The sequence below is a fragment of the Orbicella faveolata genome, unplaced genomic scaffold, assembly GCF_042242905.1.
Source record: "Orbicella faveolata isolate gen_17 unplaced genomic scaffold, um_ofav_v1 contig_24, whole genome shotgun sequence".
In the NCBI taxonomy this organism is placed as follows: domain Eukaryota; kingdom Metazoa; phylum Cnidaria; class Anthozoa; order Scleractinia; family Merulinidae; genus Orbicella; species Orbicella faveolata.
Genome location: NW_028301552.1, coordinates 4,885,431 through 4,908,382, shown reverse-complemented (window position 1 = coordinate 4,908,382; position 22,952 = coordinate 4,885,431). Strand labels below are relative to the sequence as shown.

The following is a 22,952-nucleotide window of genomic DNA, read 5'->3' as shown; positions in this document are numbered from 1 at the left end:
GACAATTCCACATCTGAAGAACTAAGAACCAGCACTAGGGAGGGGTAGGTAAGTAGCTCACCTGTGCCCAGCGCCCTCCAGGTTGACTTATTGGACCAGTGTTATCCTGCTCTGGCGATAAACTAGTTTTTTCATTTCCTTCGGCGACCAGCTAAAACGGAATAAACGAAGCTTTTACCAAAATGTTACAATCTTGTTTACAAAAGGTGTGTGATTACCTTTGAAATTCAAGCACAATCAACAAGTTAAATTTTTCCAAATAATTCTGTAAGAAAAGTATGGAGAAGTGTAAAGACATTTGTGTTTATTAAAATAACCCACCTGCTTTTTCGCCCAGGCAGGCAACTGACCCACGCTAAACCGGTAATCTTTGACTGGGGGACTGGGCTCTAGGATATCAGAGAAAAATAAGAAAAGTGCAAAGTAAGACAACAATGAAATGAGGGACCGCACGCAATATTCTTTTGACCTCGGTTACTGTAACTCACGACTGAGCTAGATACGAGCTATATATACCTCTAGTTGGCCTGGTAAATGCCGAAGGTTCTGCAGGGACAAAGTCGTTCTCCTCTGGTGATTCAATTATGGATGGATGAGTCATTTGGTATGTCTCGCGCCTGATGTTAAACAGATAAAAACAATCGTTACAATATGAGAAAAAAAAAAAAGCTGTTAGTAATAGCTCCTCTCAGGAGATCGACAAGCCAGGCAACAGCAGGAGACTGATCCTCTGGACAAGACTTGAACGCTACAATAAAATATGTATCACCGCAAGGAAGCTATAATGAATAGACTAAGAACATCAAGTGTTATTTCGACGCAAGGAATCTCGTAATGGTGTCCAACACACGGATGTTTGCAGAATTACAGTAATTCATCACTGTGGAATTACTTTGTCTTTTTTGACTTATCTCTGGAGGTTTGAGAAACTGGTCAGGCCAACTAAAAATAATACCTGATAGGAGTTCCAAACTGGATTTTGTTGTCTGGTTCTTGTCCAAGTCCCTGAAGTTTCTCCACCATATTCTGACAAGAAAGCAGAAGTATATGATCAGCAATGGACCAATGTCTCAACTCTATCATGCAACCAATAGAAGCTTTGCATTGTAAGTGCAAAATTAGATAGCAACGAAATTTGCTAACATTATAACCACATTGGATAGGATATGATGAAGAGTTTTCGATTCCTATAAAACAGCTCAGGGAGTTTGGCTAAAAACAATATTAAACAAAGTCGTAGTAAGTCAATAAACCTGTTACCTGCATATATGTTGTAGGTATTTTCCACAAAAAGATGCATCTGCAAACAAAGAAAAAACATGAATGCCATACATTTTCTTAATAAAATTAATTAATTTTAAAATTAATAAAATTAGCAGACAAAAAGACATGAAAAGAACTAAGAAAACACTTAAATTGTTCTTCTCTCCATCTACACGTACTATTGCTAAACGTGTGTTTATTCAGTACTCTGTATCATCACTCACCCATCCCCTCCAACAGAAATAAGATTCTTGCAATCAACAGAAAACTTCAAGCCAGTCACCACCTCTGTAAACAAAATTCCTTTTCAATGAATAGTGACGGGCGAATAACCATAAGCCTTAACAAAAACACTAATGAGCTTCGTGTCTACTAAATGTTAAGCGATTGCCGCGGGTTAAAAAAACAGTGACGTGTAAACGCGATTTGGCTGACACGCGCGTTTCAATGTTCGCCCATTTTCCCGCGCTTTTTTCGCGCTTCCATCGGGTGACACGTTATTCCGCGTTAAACCGGTTTCAGTCACGTCTTCCTCTGGTTATCACCGGTTGACGGTTGCACGTTTTCGCGCGTTCAACACCGATTTCAAGAACGATTTCCCGCGCTTGAAATGGCTTCGCGTCAGATTTGATTGGTTTATTGAACTTTTCGTCGCTGTAAAAAGTAGCTGTGAATGCTTGCATTGTTTGGCTTAAATCTTCTACTTTACACTTACCAGAATGACCGGACATGCTGGCGACACATTCACCAGAGTCAAACTCTGTCAGACACACACTCTTATCTGAACAGCTTGTGGCTGCGTATGTTCCTGACGAGTCCAGAGTTATCTAGCAGGACAAACAAACCAGTTAGCATGCTTCGTGTCAACAAAATTTAACAGCACATCAGCACAAACCGAGTTACTACACGCTACGATCTGTTAGCCCAAAGATTTCCTTATCTTTGGGCTAGAAGCTCAAAGAAGCTCAACAGATTTTCAAATATCGGGACGAATTGGTTTCGTGCAAACATTTTGTTATCCTCAAGTTTTGGGTTAATATGGGTCGACAAATCTTATCATAACGTGAATATTAATCTTATGCATCCTAGATATAATTTAATTTGATTTAGAAGTGCTTGTTTCTGCTGTACATAGTGAGAGTAAGCATGTACAACGACTCTTGGAGCAAAGCTGATAATTCCACGACAACGTGAACATAACTTTTTACACCCTATGTTCACAGATGAACAGAGACTAAGTCTTCACAGATGACATCTTTAACAACTTTCCCGACATTTTTCAAGCTTTTGTTTAGTCGTAGACCGTCTCAATCCTCCCCAGTCTTGACTTCCTTGGTGTTCTCACATTATCAAGTGTGTTTCTCTTGGAAGGTAATATTGTACCCTTAAAACATGACTTGTTACATCACATCGCCCTTTGATGAAATTCAGCCGAGTTACATACCCTTACTAATGTTCCGTCATCTCCCGGTGTGCCTTTGTAGTTTCTTGTTTGCTTTCCGCTGTTTACATCATAAACCCTTGAAGCAAAACAAATCCAAAATGATAACATGATCACTTGTAAGTGGAAAACACTTTACTCACTTCTCTTCTTTGTTCTTTCATAGATTTTGCGTTAGTTTCATTGATCTACTTTGTCAAATTGCAGATACAATTACTGTCATATGAGTGGAAAACAACTGTTAAGCTCAGCTCCTGGATACCTGACATTTCTGTCCTGACAAGCAGTCGCCGCAAGTTTTCTAACGAAAAAAAAATAAAGCAAAAAAACGGTTATAGACGTTAAGCTGTTCGTGTTTCATTTAATTACATGCAAAAACTCCACCCATAGCAGAGGGTGGCTTAGGGAGTGGGGGGTACCAAACACGCATCACGGAGAATCACCAATCTTGCGTCACGTAAAAAGAAGTGAATCATAGCTGGCTGCAGTAAGATCATTGCAAGAAAATGCAATTAGAAAATACTTACCCCGACGGATCAATATCCATGTCATACAGTGTTGTTTTCCCGACGTAATTTGTGGTCCTAACAAACTGAAATTCTGGGTTCTGCAAAATCCAAGAATTTAAAAACGACATCAAGATTAAATATGGAATCTAAAAGAAATTGCGTTAAAGAAAATTACCATAAGGTTTACTTGGAAAAAAGAAGGCAAGGAGGGTTCCAGACACAAAAGGGCGGGAAGCAAAAGAAAGAAGTAAAATTCCAATTAATTAATTAACGGTGCTTTCTAGTCTGTATCATAGGAGGAATTTGAAAACGCAACAATCACCGGTCATTTTGCATTTGTGTTTGAGGAAAATTCCTGCCGGGGAGTCACGTGATTATCGTGATGTCACCATTTTCGAAAAGCTTCATTTTCAAAATGTTTTCCATCCACACGAAAACGCAAAGCCGGTGTTTTCAAATTCCTCCGGTTTGAAGAGCGTCTTAGAAAAGCTCCGTTTTCGTGACGGATTAGTGTGGACGTTTGCCCCAGCCTCCGTTTTCAAATTCCTCCGATCAAGGGTGCTAAGGTGGACGGGGTCTAAATGGAATGAAAATCGTTATTCGTTACGAGCCGTTCTCATATCTTTAACGTATTTTATATTCTTTTACCAACAGTTTCTTTGATTCTTACAGCTACATGTACGAAGTTGTTTCATCAAGTGATCTCAGAAAGAATGAAGAACTTCAGGTAGCGAGAACTTCTGACCCCCTTGTTTCCCTCTATAATTAAAATTGCCCTCATACCTGTTGAGCTGTTCTGAATATAATAGACTTGTCCGCTCCACAACTCAAAAGCTGTAATTCATCAGATTCAGACACTGAAAACAAAAATGCCAAGATTTCAGCACGAGGGTTCTAAAGCTAAACAAGGCTTTTCTTTGTGTAAAGTGAATGTTATACTCTAATCACCCTGAAACGATAATAAATTATTTTGTAACTAATCTTAATTAATAAACACAGCATCAGGAGCGGGCATCTGGTTTATTGAGGCAGATTACAGCGAGCGTTACATTATCATAAAGAAAATACAGCAGTGAATAAACAGAAAAAATAAAAAGTAAAGTTGAAAGAGATGCCTTCGAGTGGCTCTTTTATAACTTACAAAATCTTAAATGGCCTATTAGCCCCTACGGATTCATCATACCTGCAAGCACGCCTAAAATACTTCTAACGTTAACACGAAACATACATAATGAACAAACACTGTACTCCAGTGTGGTTAGCAAAACGTTACAAAACATAGATTTACTTACTGTTGAACCTGATGGAGGTTATTGACGCTGAATGATCATCCAATGTCTGAACAAGAACGAAGTTATTCATCATATCAAAGACGTGAATAAGTCGATCTCGCCCGGCTGATGCAAGTAATTTATGACCTACAAGGAGAAAGGATTAACAAAATGTAAACATAGAGCGGTTTTCATTTGAGTATCAAAAGCACTATTTATTTGCTTTGGTTTTGTTTACTACGCCTAGAGATTTGTTGTAAAAATCTCGCACAATTTTCTCAACCAATCACAAGCAAAAACCAAAACCAATAATGACTCGCTCGCACATGTTTTCCCGCGCTTCACGCCAGCTACACGTATTTGCTTTGAGTTTTGATTGGTTCATTAGATTACCAGTATCCTTTGTGATTGGCCAGAGTGACAAATGTCACGTCACTCGATTGAAAATTGCTCAAAACAGAATCTGACAAATAATCAAACCTTGAGTTACTGTAACACTGGAAAACATTTACAAACTTTCATTCCATACCCGAGTCTGTGGGTGAAAACTCTACACATAACACTTCTGACTCGTGTGCCTCAATTTTTGCAGTCTCATCAAAGAACATCAAGTCATACACCCTGAAAAGAACATTTATAAGCAATACTGAGAAACTGACTTTGTGGTAAAAGAAAGCCTCCCAAGTGAGAAGGTATATCTTGAAATTTGTCCTCGGTAAAATAGACGTCTGGGACTGGACCCGACAAATTTCATTCTGATGACGTAGATTTATAGAGATCCGTGCCATGCTTCTGATTGGTAGTTTCCAGGTTTTGAATTTTCGCGCGCAATTAACAACCAATTAGAGACTATACGAATCTCTGTACGGCGAAGAAATTAGCATAGAATTTCGCAGCAGGGCAAGAATGCGTAACCATGGGGGAAGAAAACAAATATCTGCTGGTTCGGACCCGGGGTTCGGATGATTACACTGTAAGAGGCAGGTCGGTGAGTAACAGTCTATGTTAGGTCTGTCCACCCAGCGTAAAACAAATTGTGAACTGTGTTTTCTTTTGAAATACAAACCTGACATTCCCTGATCTGTCTCCAGTAGCAAGTGCCTGTCCATCCGGACTAATACGAAGACATCTCACCCCAGCATTCCGTGTGTCACCGGTGGAATCACGCATGTTCTTTATGGCTTGTGAGGAAAAAAATACAAATCACTAAAAGAAGATTTCCGAGAGGGAGGAAGCAGTGAAGAAAAAGGGCATCACTATCTTTTTAGAAACATGCATAGCAAACTCTCCCCTTTCGAGTGTGCAATGAGGCATGTGAAAGCTTGGGACAAATTACATTTTTTGTCCTTCATTTTTTTTTTCTTTTGCTCTGTCTTAGGCCCCACGTTTCACCCTCATGCTCTCTAAAAGGAAATAATTGTTATGGAACTGAACAGGAAGGTAACGGTTTAAAGGAGTTTACTTGGAAGTTTGTTGTTTGAAAAAGAGTTATCAACTTACCTGGACTGATGTCAGTATCTTTCAAGTTGGCTACTGCATCTTCCATATACAATACTCTCATCATCTCCTGTAAGTTTATCACAAGCAAGAACAATTTCTTGAGATCTGCCTGATCATAATGACTGATAACAGGTAAACTATGTGTTAACTCAGCAACTTCATGAAAAAATTGCATAGCGAGGCCTAAGTGAGTAGTTTTTGGAAAGAAATACACCAACACTGGCGTCTTGCGAGAAGAACGTTCTATTAATACCAGTTCTATGATTTTCACCAGAAGCAAAGCGTGTAGTGAAAGAAACAACGCTTGGTCATTAAACAAGGAGCAAGAAAAAAAGGTGAAGACTTTTTTGAGTGGTGGTGTTGTACATTGACTCAACCTACCTTGCTGTAAACATTCCTCTCAAATAAGATACTTGTTCCTGGAAAAGACACAACACATTAGAATGCAAAAGAAAACACTTGGATTTGAACCGATAGGGATTCAAGGTACAATCACCAAACTTCTGATATCTAATGTCTTTACATTTGTGGAAACGTCCCTTAGACTGATCCTGCTAAATGCACTAGTTCTCACCTTCTTCAATGTTCCACACTCTAACAGTATCATCAGCTGAACAAGTTAAGAATGAGCCTGGAGGAAGGGCTGCCTGGCGATTATCTGACACATTAGGGTACACCTACAGCAAAACAAATCAAACATTGTCCGTGGCACAAGATAAAAGCAAGAAGGTGACTTTTACAGACTGAAGTTTCTTTTGAGTTGGGATGATTTCAACAAAAAAATGGTGTGTGCTTTATTCTTGACCATGATATTACTAAAATACTTAATTAAAATAAAACCCCTGATCTGAAGAAGGAAATAATTCCCCAGGTCTGCATTACCAACAAATCTGTTGGTACAAAGGAGAATGTTGAAAACAAAACGTTTCTAAGTGTCATCCAACCCTAATGCTTAAAGTTAATTGAAAAAAATACCTGTAGTTTTTTACAAAATGCATTTCAAAAAGTTGGTACTCTTTTTATCTTTTCTTTTATTAATGTAGAGGTTCGCGCATAAGCAAGAAACAATCACAAACAATGTAGACTCTGAGAGAAGAGCTTCACAGTCAAAATGGAAGATTTGTGTCAAACTCTATGGCTGGGAGATGACTTCCTCTTAATTCTTAATTTTCTTGGACTATTACTTAAAAATAATAAATATCAATGTGTAATAATTAATATAAGCAATAAGTAATAAGTAATACTAATAATTGTGTATACAGTGTTTACCTCCACTCCCCACACACATGTACTATGATAAAGAGAAGACCATGTTTTTCCAATTTTTTTCATGTCTTTCACATCCCATGTGTACAAGCTGTGGTCGTTGTAAACACAAGCCAACTGCAAGAACAAATTAACACAACAGTCACCTCTCATCTTAGAGCATCCTTCACATAAATAAAATATTCTTGTTCAATTTAGCTTAAAAACATATAATCAATCACCACTGAAAATAAATTTGATTTTAAACAATGGCTTGAACATGTATAATTTATTTCAATTCATTTACATTGTACAACAGCCATGCAACTGTTTTCCAATGGATTAACTAAGATTCAACTTTGAAACTGACAATAAAAACACATCATGCTCAACTCAAAATGAAACTTAACTTGGGACACTGAGAACTAAAATTGGAGATTTGCAGGCACCTATTGGAATTTCCAGAGAGAATCAGCAAGGACAGAGGGCTGCTTGTTTAAGAATACAGTAGCTATAATAAATACAGTTAAGAAATAAAATATAAAATCAATACATGCATTAACCCACCCTATGGTTAACAGTGTCAAGGGCTACAGCAATTGCATCTGGATAAACTGCCTTCTCTGGCTTTGATAGTGGATTACTAAATGCAAAAGGTAACAAAAATAGACATAAGTTATTTTTCAAGGACACTTTGGACAAGAAAGTACTTTCATACTTGACTAGCCTAAATATTAAATATCTCCCATCACGCACTCACTTAATCCCCTAAGAGACACATCTGACATTCAGAAAAAAACTGCGCTGAGTAGCAAAGTTGTTTTTCTAATAGCCAAGGGCTATCAAGTGCAGGCATCTGTCAGACAAGTGTTTCCTTTTTTATCACGGGATGCCTCATGAGCAAGCAGCATTTGCTGTGATTCAATTTCATAAACTTGCCAATGGAAGAAATTTTCACTGAAGACCCTTTTCAAGAAGTGTCAGCAAACCTTGTCACTGTACTCATACCAATTTAGATGTACCTTGAAAGCAAACATTAAGGGGCTTTAAATAAGATAACACAAAAATCTGATAGCAAGTACAAATAACAAAATACAACTTAAGTTTGTGATTTTTACCTGGAGTCAATGCCTTCAGCTACATTAACACCCAGAAAATGAGGTTTTGGAATAGTTACAATGAACTGTAACTTCAAAGGATTAAATACTCTGAAAGAAAAGTATAATCATTCTAAATAAGTCAATCAAATATAATACGTAACAAATGCACATAAATTCATACGCTGTCAAATATTCTTGACACCCAATGGATATCCAGCACATAAACTTACAATAAATTGGCTCCCATTCTTTTGTAACTACATTGTAAAGTCAGCTTCCATTTTCACATCCCATAATTTTTTCACAACATGAAGCTGCTTTAATTTATTATTTTCCAGAGATTAAGTCTACCAGTACATAAGAGGAACTGGAGCTAATTTTGCCAGTGACAGTAGTGAGTACTAACAGTTTTTACCTTATTATTCCATCTGCACATCCACATATGATATAATGTTCACTCACAGCTAAGGCATGTGCTTTAGATGACTGTAACCAAGAGAGATACAAGACTTAAGAGAAGGGGCTACACAATAATAACGGCCAGATACAGGGAAACAATGGGACAGACTCATGACATACATTGTACACATTGTAACTTACATACATGTACAGTACATGACAGCCTTACGTATAACTTACATTTAAATTTTGTTTCAAACCTGCAGGGCTAGGCAACTGGCAAATTGACCAGTTATGAAAATGATTTTGCTTGTCTGGTTTGACCATCTCCAGGGACTTTTTTCTTTCAAAGAAATTCAGGTGAAAAACTTGTGAAAAGAAACACAGGACTCAGACTGAAAACTAAATTTTGCATTTTCATTGTAATTGTTCACTTCACCTATCTACTTCATATCAAGTGGCACCTAAGACCTCACTTGCCATTCTACATGCAGTTGATCGCAGATGATACCTGTTTATTGATTAGACGAATGTCCAAATAAAGCTAGAAGTACACAGTGAACACATGCAGCTAGAAATATCTTAGCAGAATGGTCACTGAATTTTTTTAAGTACAATACCTTGAGCTCGACCCAGGTGTCAAGTACTCTCTTGCTGTTAATAGAGCACAACAGCCCTGAATTGGTTACACAGTAAGTTATATCAGAGTTTACTCCGCGGCCACAAGCAACATCACAGAAAGTATTGTTTCTTTGTTCTCCTAAAAGTGCAGCTCGGCCATTGATGACCAGTGTCTTGGAGACCTGAAGAAAGGAATCAAATGAAAACATTTGGCTCTCTGACATTTTTCTGAACTGTTAAGTTTTGATTCAACTGCAGCCTTGAACTTCACACCCGTAACAAACTTGTTACTTTGAGTGAATTGTATCAACTACAGGCAACTTCACCCGAAACATCAAGGGACCATCAAGCACACTCAGCCGTAACAGGTGTTCAGGTTACATACCTTATTGACAACCCTGCATTAACTAACTAAAGTAAACTGTTATGAGTGAGTTTCTACATTTTGAACTGGATACATGTGTTCCTTGCCGTTCTGAAAAATCCTTAAGTACAGTTGATAGAATCTGATTATTAGTTAATGCTGGGTCTTTGGCGTGTGTTTGCTAATTACAATGTAATCACACCTTTTTGTAGAAGCTTGTGAGCCATCTTTCTCCCAAAGAAAATAGGGCTTATACGTAACATATATATGTTGTTAACAATAATCAGTCATAAAAATTTTGAACAGTTATTTATTTGATTTACATGTAAAAATAAATTTTCTTAATGATAAATGTTTTCCTCACCTTTGATTTATTTGACTCAGTGTCAAAATACCAAAATTTGACATGACGGACACCAACAGTTACAAAGAAGCTACCATTTTCAGAAAATGATAGTGCAGACACCTGAAAATGAAAGAGTAAAGTACTGATTAAGAGGAAAGTTTGCATTGATTAGACCATTTACCTGTTTCCCTTTCCCTCTTTCTGAAAACAAAATCTGATTGCACCTTCATTCATATGAAAACATGTTTGATTTGCATGAAAATGAAAATGCAAGTAGAACTCAGACTACCAAATATATAAATTAAAGGTTTTCCACTAGTACTCAAGAAAAGCACCCTGGAAATGGTTTGTTTAATAATTGGGTTTTAGAACAGCCACATGACAGTCATGAGACAGAGTGTGAACTTACCAATCTTAATTGAGTGTCAGTTGATGCAACATTTCTTCTTTCACTTCAGTGAGTAACATATAACAAAGTTTTCACAATAATATCAGTTTTGACCTACCTTTGATGAAACTTTATTGCTCGCAACCTTTGTACCAGTCTACAATGAAAACAAAGAAATAAATATTAATGAAAAACATGTATCTTTGCAGTAAAATGGCAAGTTTTTGTAGCTACAAAGAAAGAAGGAAAAAAATTTAAGCTTTGATAGTTTCACATCCACAATCTTTGTGATCCTGGTGCCTAAATGGACTATGTTAGCCATGTACATCGTTCCAAAATTTAAAAAAAAAGCATTAATTAAAAGCATTGTACAAAAGTAAAAAATTTAAAACAACATTGAAATAAATACTAAATGTAATGGTAAAATGGTAGAAACAGCATTGGAAAAATTGAAAAGTGAAAAATCCTGACAAGCTACACTGCACTAAAACTAAACTTCAGCCTGGAAAATGAAATAAAATTTTGATTGACCATCTAATCTGTATAATGTACATGTATACACAATTATTACCAGAAGATTAAAATACATGTTACCTTCCAGTTCCAAATATTGACAATCATATCATGCTGGAATCCAACAGATGCCACATATTTTAAATTAGGAGAAAATGCCTTGGAGAAGGAATGAAAAGAAAAAGCTCATAAATCACACCACACAAAATCAAATAAAGAGGACAGCCCAAAAACGTACTCCATGTGTATAAAATAAAACCTCTCAAGAAGATGGCTCAAAGCAAAGTTTGTTCACTGGAGCCCATCCTAATTATTGTTCAGCAGCCTGGCCCTTAGTGTATATTAAGAGTATTACTACCCGCCCTGTAAAAATGCTTCATAGCAGACGAGAAAGTAACAGCAATAATGGGCAGTAAAGACCAGAGATGTGGAGGTGCAGTGGCCTCACGGTTAGTGCACTTGCCTAGGATCGAGTAGTTCAGGTTCAAGCCCTGGCCGGGGACATTGTGTTGTCTCTCTCCACCCTGGTGTATAAATGGGTACCCCCAAATATAATGCTGGGGGTAACCCTGCGATGGGATAACATAAATGAAAGTATCCCATCCAGGAGGGGAATAGAAAATACTCTAGAGTTGCTTCATGCTATGGAAACCAGAGATAATCACCCGCCTTAAGGCCTAAATACCAGAGATGGACTTGTTATTTGTCAGGATAAGTGAACTTCAGCAAGAAGTTGGGAGCAAATAATTCACTGTATGCAGCAACATTGCCAGCTGGCGGATTTTTGCCAGAGCTGTGCTATTCTCTCTGGATGGTATGAATACTCCAACTCAGGTTACCCACATTTTGTCAGTTGGTTTTTCAACATTGAATTAATTGGTACAAGTTGATAAATAGTTCTTGGGTGGAGAGAGGCACACTATAAGTGTAAAGTTCCTTCCCCAAGAATACATGTACAACAGAATGTCCCAAACCACAAAAAATGCGGAATCTTTTTCAAATTAATAATTCAGTACCATTACTTCTCATAACATGTAACATACCACGCATGCAATACCAAATTTATGTCCCTTTGCCATCTCTGATATCTGTGGATGGGACTGATCTTCCATATCCCAGACTCGCACACATGGCATGTGACCACTCTGTTGAAAAGATGAAGAAAAATACGGAAGCTTGAATTTTCCTTATTAAACTGATAAGAGTGATGTCTCAACTAATGAAATCCACATTTAAAACGATTTCACAATGTACAATGTAACCATACATTGTGAGGCAAAGAGAAAAAGTGATTACAATTAGATTAATTTAAAACACAATCTATTATTATTATCGACTGTTGGTTAATATGCATTAAATAATTTAAGTTGCAAAAACTTACTTCGCCTGTTGCCAAATATTTGCCATCACCAGAAAAGGCTACTGAAGTGATCGTTTTTCTGTAAAAATCAAATGATTAGTCAGTGGCTATTTCTTTGTTGTAACAACTACCCAGCACATCAAATTGAGAAAAAACCTTTTATAACAACAACATATATATAAAGTTCTATAATTATAAGATATTCTAAAACAAGATCTTGCAAAATCAGTAGTGAACAACATTTCTCCGTCCTCGCGACAGTACTAATTAAGTTCAAAAATTATGTCAGTGTCAAGTATGATGAACTAACTATGAATGTAATCTATCATAAAAAAACTCAGTCTCGGTCCATTGAGTTTGTTGTCACTGAATTTGCTTTATGTTTCAAATAGACTTGGGGGGCTCAATAGCAAAATGCTATCAGATAATTTCAAGCTATTTAATCAGTGTAGCATACATGTATACATGTATAAATACACTCAGGTATTATCCTCAGAATTGTGTCATGGGCAGAGTAAATTACATGACTGTACTTTGATCACACTCACAATACAGTGTAGATGCTAATAAGTGTTTCTTACTTGGATGTATTGAGAACAAAACTTTGCTTGTTTTTCCTGGGGTTGAACAAGACCACTACACATCTGTGAAAAAAAAAACCCAGATTATTTTAGTACCACTGCATGGAAGAAAAAAAATTCAAGTAGCATCATCCCACAAGCCTTCTCTATTTAAGCTACATATGCAGCTAACCCCGCCTCGCATCCAAAACCACTCACCCTTGGGACTAGTCAAGAAAAAGTTTCCACTTTGAAAAGGTATCTGCCTACAGAAAGGCGTAGTGTTTACATGTGGCCAATATATTGAGGCCTGGATATCCAAACTTTGAATATGTAACAACTTGTCAATATTCTATTCTGAGGCTGCCATTTTTATGGCACATGTGCGATTATTTGATGTCTTTTAGTTCTAAGTAATATAGATTGCTACATGTATTTCATGGGATTTTTCATGAAAATTATCTGCAGTTCAAGACTTTGGAAAACTTTCTTGAAGAGTTCAAGTTGTTGCGTTGGTCTTGGATAGAAAACAATCACCCATCAGTTACAAGAACAAATTAGCAAATCAGCATTTAAAACAAATTACATTAATCAATAGCCCATTCTTTTATTCTTGTTTTGAACTGAAACTATTAAAGATTTAAATGGAGTCTCATGTGTAGAGGGAATCTTCTCATATCTGACAACTGCTGATATTTCAGTGCAACAACCTCCACTATAATTTTTCCCACTATTTTTCAGCGCCCAGATGATGTATTTCGTAAAAACACATAATGTCGACTGCTAGACAAAACTGGCTCTCCCCCGCAGTGCTACCACATGACTAGAGAAATATATTTTGACTAGCTAGTGAAACTGACACTTCAGAGGCCACCAGACCAGAACCCAGTCATTCAAATGATGATGCTATGCACTGCAGATCACTATCTAAAAGTGTTGATGAAACAAAATCTACATCCACTAGTGTTTCTCCTTTGAACAAATGGGGTGAGAAAGTGGAATAAATTAGTCTTCTCGAGTCCTCCATGACATCATACACAAAATTTCATATTGGATGTATTTCAGCAAAATTAGCGTTCTTTCACATCAACAATATAAGTTCTCTACTTTGGTTTTAAATTGAATTTCTGATTAACTGAGATTCAAAATTAACACAATTTTTGGCTGAACACAATGTCAGCAGATTTGTATTGGTATCAACTGAATGTACATTTACATGTAGTTCCAGACAGGTTTAACCTGGAAAGCTGTAGTGGAATATTGGACTTTTATGTTGCAAAGTCAGGAATTACATGTACTGTGGCAACATCATGATTTGTTATACAAGTATCTTCATAAAAGCTGATTAGTTTATGGTTGATGTCCTGACAGGCATGAAGGAAAACATGCAATTCTTAGGGCAAATATTGAGGATAAAACTGTCAAATTTGTAGGTAATTTAATTGCAAGACTCCTTAAAAGATTCTCACTTTGAAGAAAACTCTTTTCCCAAAGGGGTATAGGAAAAAGTAAATAACCTTTTATTGTTTGATTAAGTTAATTTGATTTTGTTGGAGCATAATATATTCCTTGATTCATCGCATGTGAATGATTTTACTAATTACTCTAAGCAAGCAAAATGAAATGCAAATTGCAATATCAACTTCAGAGTGATCAGGCTATGGAGATATTTTTAGCGATCTTGTTAAGAACAGCTGGTGAAATGACGAGTGCAACTGTCCCACTAGGCTCTAGATCGAAGAGATTACAAATGAAAAACTGTGTTGGGATGGAAGAAGTTTATATATCGAAGTTAACTTGCATGGGCCATGGTTGTAAATTACAACCCACTCAACAGTACGAGTAAATACAATGAAAATAACAAATGAATACAAGACAAAGCCCCGAATAACTCGGAAACCATAATAACCCCTCCACATGACCCTTGCAGCGATCATTAAAATTGATTCAATTTCATAACAACGTCTCAATGATTGTTTAAAATTTCCGTCGCCGTTTCAGCCCGTTGTATTTGACAACGCAAAACAAAACACGCGCTGATAATTTTTACAACGACGAAGTTTTCGAATGCATCCGAATCTCGTTCACCTGTGTATTCACTCTCAGTCCGTTTAATATGTATCAACAAATTTACGGCTGATTTCAATCAACACATACACACCAAGGCCAATATAACTGTTTGAATATATCATCCCAAATGCTCTCATTAAACCTCAGCCTGGCAGCATCGAAGTCGGTTTTGAAAAAAAGACGTCCGAGATCAGACTTCTACATATGAATTATAAATGTCTCTCCACGGCTACCAGCTAAATTCAGCATTTCACTTCATCCAAACGGAATCTAATCAACGTAGGAAAAGCCATTTGCTATAATCGTTAAACGAGTTGATATTTATACGGCGGAAATCATCCACCGTGCGAAAAGCAATCGTCCAGAACCACCGCTATGAACTGAACAAGCAAAAGCGACACCGCGATTAAAATTTAACAATTTCAGAACTTCACAAGAATAGCCTGGCTTGTGAAAACCTTATTATTATAACTTATAATATTTTGATAAGCATTGCTCAGTCATTTAGGAGATAGTGTGCCCATTTAAAAAGTCGTATAGACCAGAAATACAATTTTCATGTACTTGCGAATTTCGAACACGCATTCGTACGTATTCATCGTGACCTTTCACTCTACATTTTGACAATAAGGTTATTTCTATGCTCGATGCATCAATGGGAATACGAAATCGTTCCTCAAATCATCTTAATTGCATTGTTTAAAACCCACGTCATTCCTGGAGACCAAATAAAATTCTATGCCAGCATAAAATACAAGACAAAAATGTCGAGTAAATATCCAACTTCACTCACCCAGCAGGATACGCCACTAAACCGGACACTGGATCGCAAGCGAGGCAAGCATTTCTGGACACTGTCAGCCCTAAGACTTTCTCGAGCGTTGCCTGTAGAAAAAAAAAAGTCAAATAAAACGGACTTAAGATAATCCTACAGAAGCCATGGTTTAATTAATCCGCGAACTACAGTAAGGAGCAAACAACATCAGCCGCGGCTTTGGTACTGGAAAGAACGTGCTTATCGCAATTTAACAAGCGAGATAAAACAACATGAAAACTTACCCTTTCTGTAATAGGACGCAAGTCTCGATGGCTGTTCGCTTTCCGTACTACAAGTCTCCTCGTAGGCGGCGGAATTCGCCCAGCTCTGTCTGGATTCATATCCAATAGATCAACTTAAATCGTATCATGAAAAGGTGACTGTGTACATTCGACGAAGTTCAGCTTGTTGGCGTGTTGCAATCGCGATTTTCCGGTCATCTCCCCCTGCTTTATCACCGACAAACTAACTTGTTGGCACGTTCAAACATCCAGTAATTTAATGGCATTCCATAACATTCGGATAATCCTATCAAGGTCCTTTTTCTCTCGTTTTAAAACAACACGTTTCGTATTTCCGATGCGTGTCCGAATAATCAAGCGATTCAAAATTTTCTTGAGCCCGCCACCACAAAATGCGCACGAGTCAACTAGAGTCCAGTTTTCCCTCCTAATTTCCGCATTAAAACTAGGTACCCAATACGTACTTGTATAAAGACGATATCATTCTCTCGCGCTTATCCATCGCCAGATAGTTTAAACCAACAGTTAATAGCGATTTCCCCTTATACCATTTGAAATGTAAAGGAAACTGTAAGCTGATGCAAATTTGTGTCAATGTTGTTAAAACTCCTGACACCGAGGTGTTTTAATAGTGTTTCCACAGTGTTCAAAATAGACCTTTGTCGATTGTTTCCTCATTAAATTGACATATGACAAAATAACAACAGGTGAAAAACCCAGCTGCTTTCGTAGACTACACATTGGAAGTAACAAAATTCTTTTTCTTCCTGTTTCATCCAATCCCCGTAGTATCTTTACTTCTACTCAAAATTACTTGCATCGCTTATTGTTTTAATTCACACATTTTAAGAGCCTGGAAAAAAAAAATGTTACACAAGGCTCCAATCCAAAGTGTTATCTATGTTTTTCACCTAAAATTCATCGATCAGGGAGGGGAAAAGTAAAGACTTTCGACTAAGTTTGTTCCGTAATTTAAACTACTTAATTTTATGCTCTCGCGATTGACGGGAAACCGAGCAAATCAAAAGTTTCACACAATTACACGAAAAAGCGCTGAAAGAATAGCCCCTTTCACGGCTAACTTTTCTTATTTAAATTACAATATAACCCAGCATAAGTGTGAGGTAGTTTCAGGCATTCTTCTTTATTTTCTGCCCGAAATAGACCAATTTCGATATATTAAAATTCAGCCTAAAACAGACCTCAGTACGAGGCTCTGGGGAAGAAATACAAAGTTTGTGGGGTTTATTTCCCAGAGCCTCGTGCTGAGGTCTATTGTGTTAGGCTGAATTTTAATATATCGAAATTGGCCTATTGCGCTGCATCCACATTTGATTACAGTGTCATGTAAATGAGAAAAGTTAACCGTAAAAAGGGCTACTGACGTGGAGTAAACTTTTTAGTTATGCTCTTTTTAATTTGAAAGTCGTGATATTAACAAATTTGTCGTGGATCGCCTTCTAGATCAATAGGCCCTTTGCACGGTACGGAATTAATTATACTGGGACGCAAGTTACACGGTGGTACTTCCAAAACAAGGGAACTCGTACCAGTCCAGCCCGTCTTTCCTTTGTTTTGAAAGTGCCATTGTGTAGTGTAACTTGCGTCCCAGCTAATTAGTATAGGTAATCATACGGTTTCGAGTTCAATTTGGAATTAATTTGCACGAGTGAGTTTTTCAAAAAGCTGAAATTGCACGAGCCGCTTCGGCGAGTGTAATTTCAGCTTTCTGAAAAACTCACAAGTGCAAATTAACTCCAAATTGAACGAGAAAAACCGTATGATTACTTATTAATAATAGAAACATGAAAAAATTCGCGCGGAGGAAGTGCCGGAAGATCTTTCTTGGAGCCATTTTTTCTTATTTGAGAAAACTTTTTTCAAAGTTTCAACACAAAATTTTCGTCATCATTTTACCTGATATCATTTTCTTAGAAAAATTCCTATTATCTTTCAGTCAATCATAATCCAGAATTTTGATGTGTAATTTGCACTGGTGTTACACTTTTTGCACTGATGTTACACTTTTTGCACTGGTGTTACACTTGAACTGCACTGCTCTTAGCCAATCAGAATCGAGTAATTTTTTCATGTGTATTATTAATTCCGTACCATGTGACCGGATGGTGCAAAGGGCCTATTTTGATGGCAGATTGAGTAAGATTTGTGAATTTTAATGCCTTTTCGAAATAGCGCGGAGGAGTAAGTGTGCATCAGAGCACGAGGTTTCCTAACAGTTTGAAAAACTGAAAGAAATCAAGAGTTAAGATCATGATGAAACTGAAAACTACTGAAAAACTCGCTACAACGATAACAAATATACAAATATAACATGACAGACGATATATGATAAAATTACATCTCGACAGCTGTATCCATTCCTAGCAGTTGAAGGCTTTTGCTTTGTACCTGTTAACTTCAGTTTTTTTTTTCTAGAGCTACGTTTAAATCAGAATCGGATTTCTGTTAGTATAAGCAGCATGTCGGTATTAAAAATTAAAAACCTTTGAGCCGCTGGAACAAATGTGATGAGATGTACTTTTATCCTTTCTGTAGTGTCACAACATTCCGTCATAACGTTATTTTCGTATTTGCAAGAATCTCTGCTAAATGTGATACGTACGTACGTCCTGGTTGCGAAATCTTTTTTTTTTTATCGCTACCGTGTAAATTAAATCCTCAGTTGAAAGATTTTGTCACATTCCCTTATCGAATAAACCCTTAAGAGGGCTGGTTGCCAGCCGAAACATCCTTAAAAATGATTTGCTGTTGTCTTCGGAATATTGCTCAGTTTCAGTTTCAGTTTCATTTTCGTTGGTCAGATAAACACGTTTTATCCTCTCCGTTCCCTGGAAGACAGGGCTATCTCTGTTGCCTTCTATTTCTGTCGATCTTAAGCCATTCCTTGGAAGACACAGGGCTACCTCTGTTGCCTTGATTTCTGTCGATTTTAAGCCATTCTTTTGGCTTTACTGCAAATCATCTTGATCTCACTTTTAAGTGCAGTTTCAAACATTTGATCTGATGCTGATGCCTGGAAATTTTTACAGTATAGAAAACTGCTAGGCAAGAATAGTCCTAGACATTCATTCGCAGACACAAGGAGCCAAAAAGTCAACGAAATACAAACGAAATTTGCCGTCGTGGGTCTAAGTTCTTTTTCTCATCCTTTCTATGAACGAACAAGACGTTTTTTAAGTTATCAAGGTAAGATACAAGAAAAACTAGACAACAAGGTTTTAATCCAAAAAATGTTGTTTTTTTATTTCTTCTTTTTCTTTTCTACAAATAAATGAACTCCATTGTATCTTGTCAGTATGACAGTGCGTTGTTATAGTAACATGAACAAATATGGACCGACACGAGGTATTATTGTGAAAAGTGATTTGCAAATAGAACTGAGGTGTTTTCAACGCTTTTACTCTAAAACCGAATCGAAGGCAAGATGCAATGCTCTTTGTTTCCATTGAATACTCCAAGAGCTCAACGTCTCTTGAAAACACTGAATACCTCTTTTGCGCTCGAATAGATTTTTCGAAGCAAAAAGCAATCGCCTAAAAATTATTTTGTGTTAAATGAAACGGAGTAAAAATTGTGGGATATTTTTCGAACATTCCTTGAATATTACTGACTATCACTTTCGTCACCATTATCATTAATATCATCATCATCATTATCATCATCAATAAATAATGACTTTATACTTAATAGTAATAAATAACGTTTGATAAATACAGAGGCTGTTTGACAGTTGCATTATATTTAATTAAAACCGATCGAATAAAGAACTGAACGGCCCCGAACAAGAGTGTGCGTAAGAAGGAAAACTAATTTACAACAGAAACACTTGTTTTTTTTGCGATTAGATGATAACATTTTTTGAATATATTACGATATCCTACGATCACACCCTCCTTCTCTCCCTGTATCTCATCCCTTTTTTCTCCTTCTCTCTCAAAAAGCGTCGCCTGATCGCGGGTTACTAATAGAGAGCTGAAGCAATGACGATGGCGACACTGAAGATGGCTTCTAGCTAAAAATGAATTTTATTTTACCTACGAACTTCGCAATTGTCTAGATGTGTCTATTACGCCTGTGGCTCTAAAGAAAACTTGCCGAGACTAAATACGTAATGACAGCGTTTAATTCAAAACAGAAATATGAAAACTTAGCCGCCGTGGTTCGCGTTGCCCAGACTACGCAGAACTTGGTCATTTCACGTCTAAATTGCTGTTTTGCAGAGGACGGGTATGGAATATACAAAGATTTATAACGCACGTGCACAGCCATTGTCTTGCTCATTATACCTTATGTTTGGTGAAGTTATCGTTGCCGTTGTCGTCGTGATTTACTTAAGCTCCCGCTTCTTAAAATAATGTAACTCCCTAAGGCATTGGGACAACATCTGATTGAATTTTGGGTTGGCACGTGACCAGGTCGTGCGCCTTAAGTTCGCGCTAAATTGGTGCGTACGTTGCGTCCACCAGAATTATATTGTTTTCAGTTCCGGGGTATTACAAAACATGGAACCACTATCCGCAAAGAGAGTTTTGCCTCTTGGGAGAAACAAAATTTACCGTTTTTCTTGAGCTTTGCGTACTGTTAGAAATCTATTTCTACGTATTCGTTCTTGGTGCGGGTCATTGAAACATGATCATACTTTGTTGTTATTGGTGTTTATAAATAATTTCCGTTGTTTTGCCTGATTTTGTTTTTCTGTTTTCTTTTTCATTTACATCTACCGAAAATGCAAAGATAACCTGTGCGTTGGCTTGGTGAATTCAGAGCGCTGAATGATATGGCTATCTCGCAGCTGCGATGACATTTGTAGTGGAAATATATACCGTGACAGTGGAATCTCGATTTCTCGAACCCTCGATTTTTCGAACCTCCCAATAACTCGAACCAAAAGTCGTTTCCCTCTCCTCACTCCAACACTGTAATTTTACCTCCGATTTCTCGAACTCCACGATTTTTCCACTTAATTTTCGTTTCCCTTGGAGGGTTCGAAAAATCGGGATTTCACTGTGTAAAATAAATGAAACATTGCTAGATTCTGCATTATGGAGTAAGTACACCCGGGTCATATTTTCGTCATTTTGGGATCATGTCCATGGTGATTATCTTACACCAGGAGGGAGGGGGTTTACACACTTAAGTATGCATACAGCGTCAGGCGAAGTAATTCTCCATGACTTAATATGCAAGCCAGCTTTCGCTGATAACGTCAATTGACGTGGAATGATCGCAATGTGCTGAAAATCCGGGTGCGTGTATCCTCCACTATGTACTAAATGCTGCGCCTGCGCAGTTGCTGTGAGTGGTGCCATGAAAAACTCATGGAAAATTCAGAATGTAACTACAGGAATAAAGCCAACTCGCTGGCTTGCGAACAATGTGTCCAAAACCCTCTGTTTAACATTTGGCTATCACTGTGGACGGTCCAGTTTTTTTCTTTCTCTGTCTTTGAGAATATCGTCTATGCTACGAATTCGGCGAGAATTCCTTGTCTTCTTTCGTCTCTACAACGTGGTCATCTCTGAACTGACGAGTCTGCCATCTCTCTACACACTTTGTGGCTCACTAACTTGAACAATACTTCAGTCATCTTTAAACCACGCTAATGTCAACACTCTTCCAAAGAACTTTGTTATCTCCAGGCTGTTTGTCACGTATGCTACTCCTAGTTTCACTCTTTGCCTGTACACTTGCTGTAGACGTGTGATTTTGACGTATCTTATTTTTTTCCGGCTCTTTTGAAAAGATTGAGGGTCTGCAATAGTCTTGGATCCGCGTCGGCAGTTGCGCTTTGACCTGACTGGTTGTTCAACAAGTTAGCAGCCTGGGCCGAGTTGTCTTCCTGCGCCTGAGTGGAAGTGTTGTCCCAGTCTGGAACGCTGTTGGTTCGAGCCACAGGGAACCCAGACGGAGCAAGCCAATCCGGTAATGGTTCTTCCTCAGTTTTTGTCTTGCACGGAGCCTCCTCCTGGAGAGATGTATCGTTAAGATACGAAGTAGACGACATCCGTCCTTTGTCGATACTATCCCTGGGAGATCCGTAACCCCGCGGGCTATGCAAATGTCCCTGGCTTTTTAAAATTGACAGAATCGTGGAAATTTGTTCCTCTAGTTGCGTCATTTTCATATTCATGACTTCGATTTCTCGGCGCACTTCGCCTTTCATTTCGGACAAACTCGACAGCACGTCGGTGCCCGATTCTGGAACATCGGGGCGCGCTCGTACAACGTTTGAAGTCATACTTTTTGTTCGTGATTTCGGGATGACCATCATGTCGATTTCCGCGTCACTTGTTTCTCCACCGTCAACCTGATTGTCGTCAAACTCGTAATTCTGCGCCAATTCCTCCACCAAACTCAGCTTTCTATTTTGTCTTCTTGACCGAAAAGCAGACACACTTGGTGGTCTGTTGTCATGTTGGTCCTCGTTGGCCATTTCCAACCGAGGGGTGCGCTTACGAATCTTGAGCTGAAAGTGTAATGTCAAACGGGTTTGATTTGTAACTTTTGTTATATGATAACAGTAATAAACTAATCATAACACTTTATTTATATAAAGCCAAAATCCAAAACTCCAATGGCTCTTTACTTGACTCATATGTCTAATTCTTAACTCGAGAATTCTGGTTTTAGCAACAAATTTTGTTGTAAATGACACAACCATTGCCCTATCTCGCGACAGCAATCGAAGACCGAATTGCCGAACGCGGGCGGCCATTTTTGGCGCCAAATTAAAAGCTTGAAGACACAAAATGATTCCTATTTTTCGCTTTTTACAATCTGATTTTGTTTTATTGAAATTATAAATTCCTTTTCTTGAATATTCAACGCCATCTCCAGTGAGAAATGTTTCCCAATTTCAATGCCTTTCCTGTTAACATACATTGACGTCAAGACAACAAAGTTTTTCCCAGCCTGCTGAATC

The 22,952-nt window shown here is 37.7% G+C and overlaps 2 protein-coding genes across 16 annotated transcripts in view; both read right to left on the bottom strand.

The window, feature by feature from the left end:
• LOC110056341 (uncharacterized) overlaps positions 1-16,510 on the bottom strand; it is a 30,037-nt gene extending 13,527 nt beyond the window's left edge. For 2 of the 4 annotated variants that reach the window (XM_089292081.1, XM_089292084.1), the window contains exons 1-30: positions 16,010-16,508; positions 15,744-15,835; positions 12,902-12,964; positions 12,342-12,399; positions 12,004-12,105; positions 11,042-11,119; positions 10,566-10,604; positions 10,078-10,179; positions 9,349-9,531; positions 8,745-8,815; positions 8,348-8,437; positions 7,797-7,872; positions 7,254-7,367; positions 6,559-6,661; positions 6,366-6,403; positions 5,985-6,051; positions 5,551-5,665; positions 5,014-5,105; positions 4,506-4,631; positions 3,997-4,070; positions 3,232-3,311; positions 2,967-3,005; positions 2,708-2,783; positions 1,979-2,090; positions 1,488-1,551; positions 1,261-1,300; positions 956-1,026; positions 517-617; positions 322-389; positions 62-151 (exon numbers count right to left, since the gene is read on the bottom strand). In XM_089292081.1, coding sequence (XP_089148207.1) covers positions 62-151; positions 322-389; positions 517-617; positions 956-1,026; positions 1,261-1,300; positions 1,488-1,551; positions 1,979-2,090; positions 2,708-2,783; positions 2,967-3,005; positions 3,232-3,311; positions 3,997-4,070; positions 4,506-4,631; positions 5,014-5,105; positions 5,551-5,665; positions 5,985-6,051; positions 6,366-6,403; positions 6,559-6,661; positions 7,254-7,367; positions 7,797-7,872; positions 8,348-8,437; positions 8,745-8,815; positions 9,349-9,531; positions 10,078-10,179; positions 10,566-10,604; positions 11,042-11,119; positions 12,004-12,105; positions 12,342-12,399; positions 12,902-12,964; positions 15,744-15,835; positions 16,010-16,108 — 2,523 coding nt within the window. In that variant the 5' untranslated portion in view covers positions 16,109-16,508. Of the gene's footprint in view, positions 1-61; positions 152-321; positions 390-516; positions 618-955; positions 1,027-1,260; positions 1,301-1,487; positions 1,552-1,978; positions 2,091-2,707; positions 2,784-2,966; positions 3,006-3,231; positions 3,312-3,996; positions 4,071-4,505; positions 4,632-5,013; positions 5,106-5,550; positions 5,666-5,984; positions 6,052-6,365; positions 6,404-6,558; positions 6,662-7,253; positions 7,368-7,796; positions 7,873-8,347; positions 8,438-8,744; positions 8,816-9,348; positions 9,532-10,077; positions 10,180-10,565; positions 10,605-11,041; positions 11,120-12,003; positions 12,106-12,341; positions 12,400-12,901; positions 12,965-15,743; positions 15,836-16,009 lie in introns of all 4 variants that reach the window. The other 2 variants (XM_089292082.1, XM_089292083.1) reach the window with 2 other exon arrangements.
• A 2,736-nt stretch (positions 16,511-19,246) lies between these two features.
• The window catches only part of LOC110056326 (voltage-gated delayed rectifier potassium channel KCNH1-like), a 46,108-nt gene continuing 42,402 nt past the window's right edge, over positions 19,247-22,952 (bottom strand). For all 12 annotated transcript variants that reach the window (XM_020762783.2, XM_020762784.2, XM_020762785.2 and 9 more), the window contains one exon: positions 19,247-22,496. In XM_020762783.2, coding sequence (XP_020618442.2) covers positions 21,747-22,496 — 750 coding nt within the window. In that variant the 3' untranslated portion in view covers positions 19,247-21,746. The remainder of the gene's footprint in view (positions 22,497-22,952) is intronic.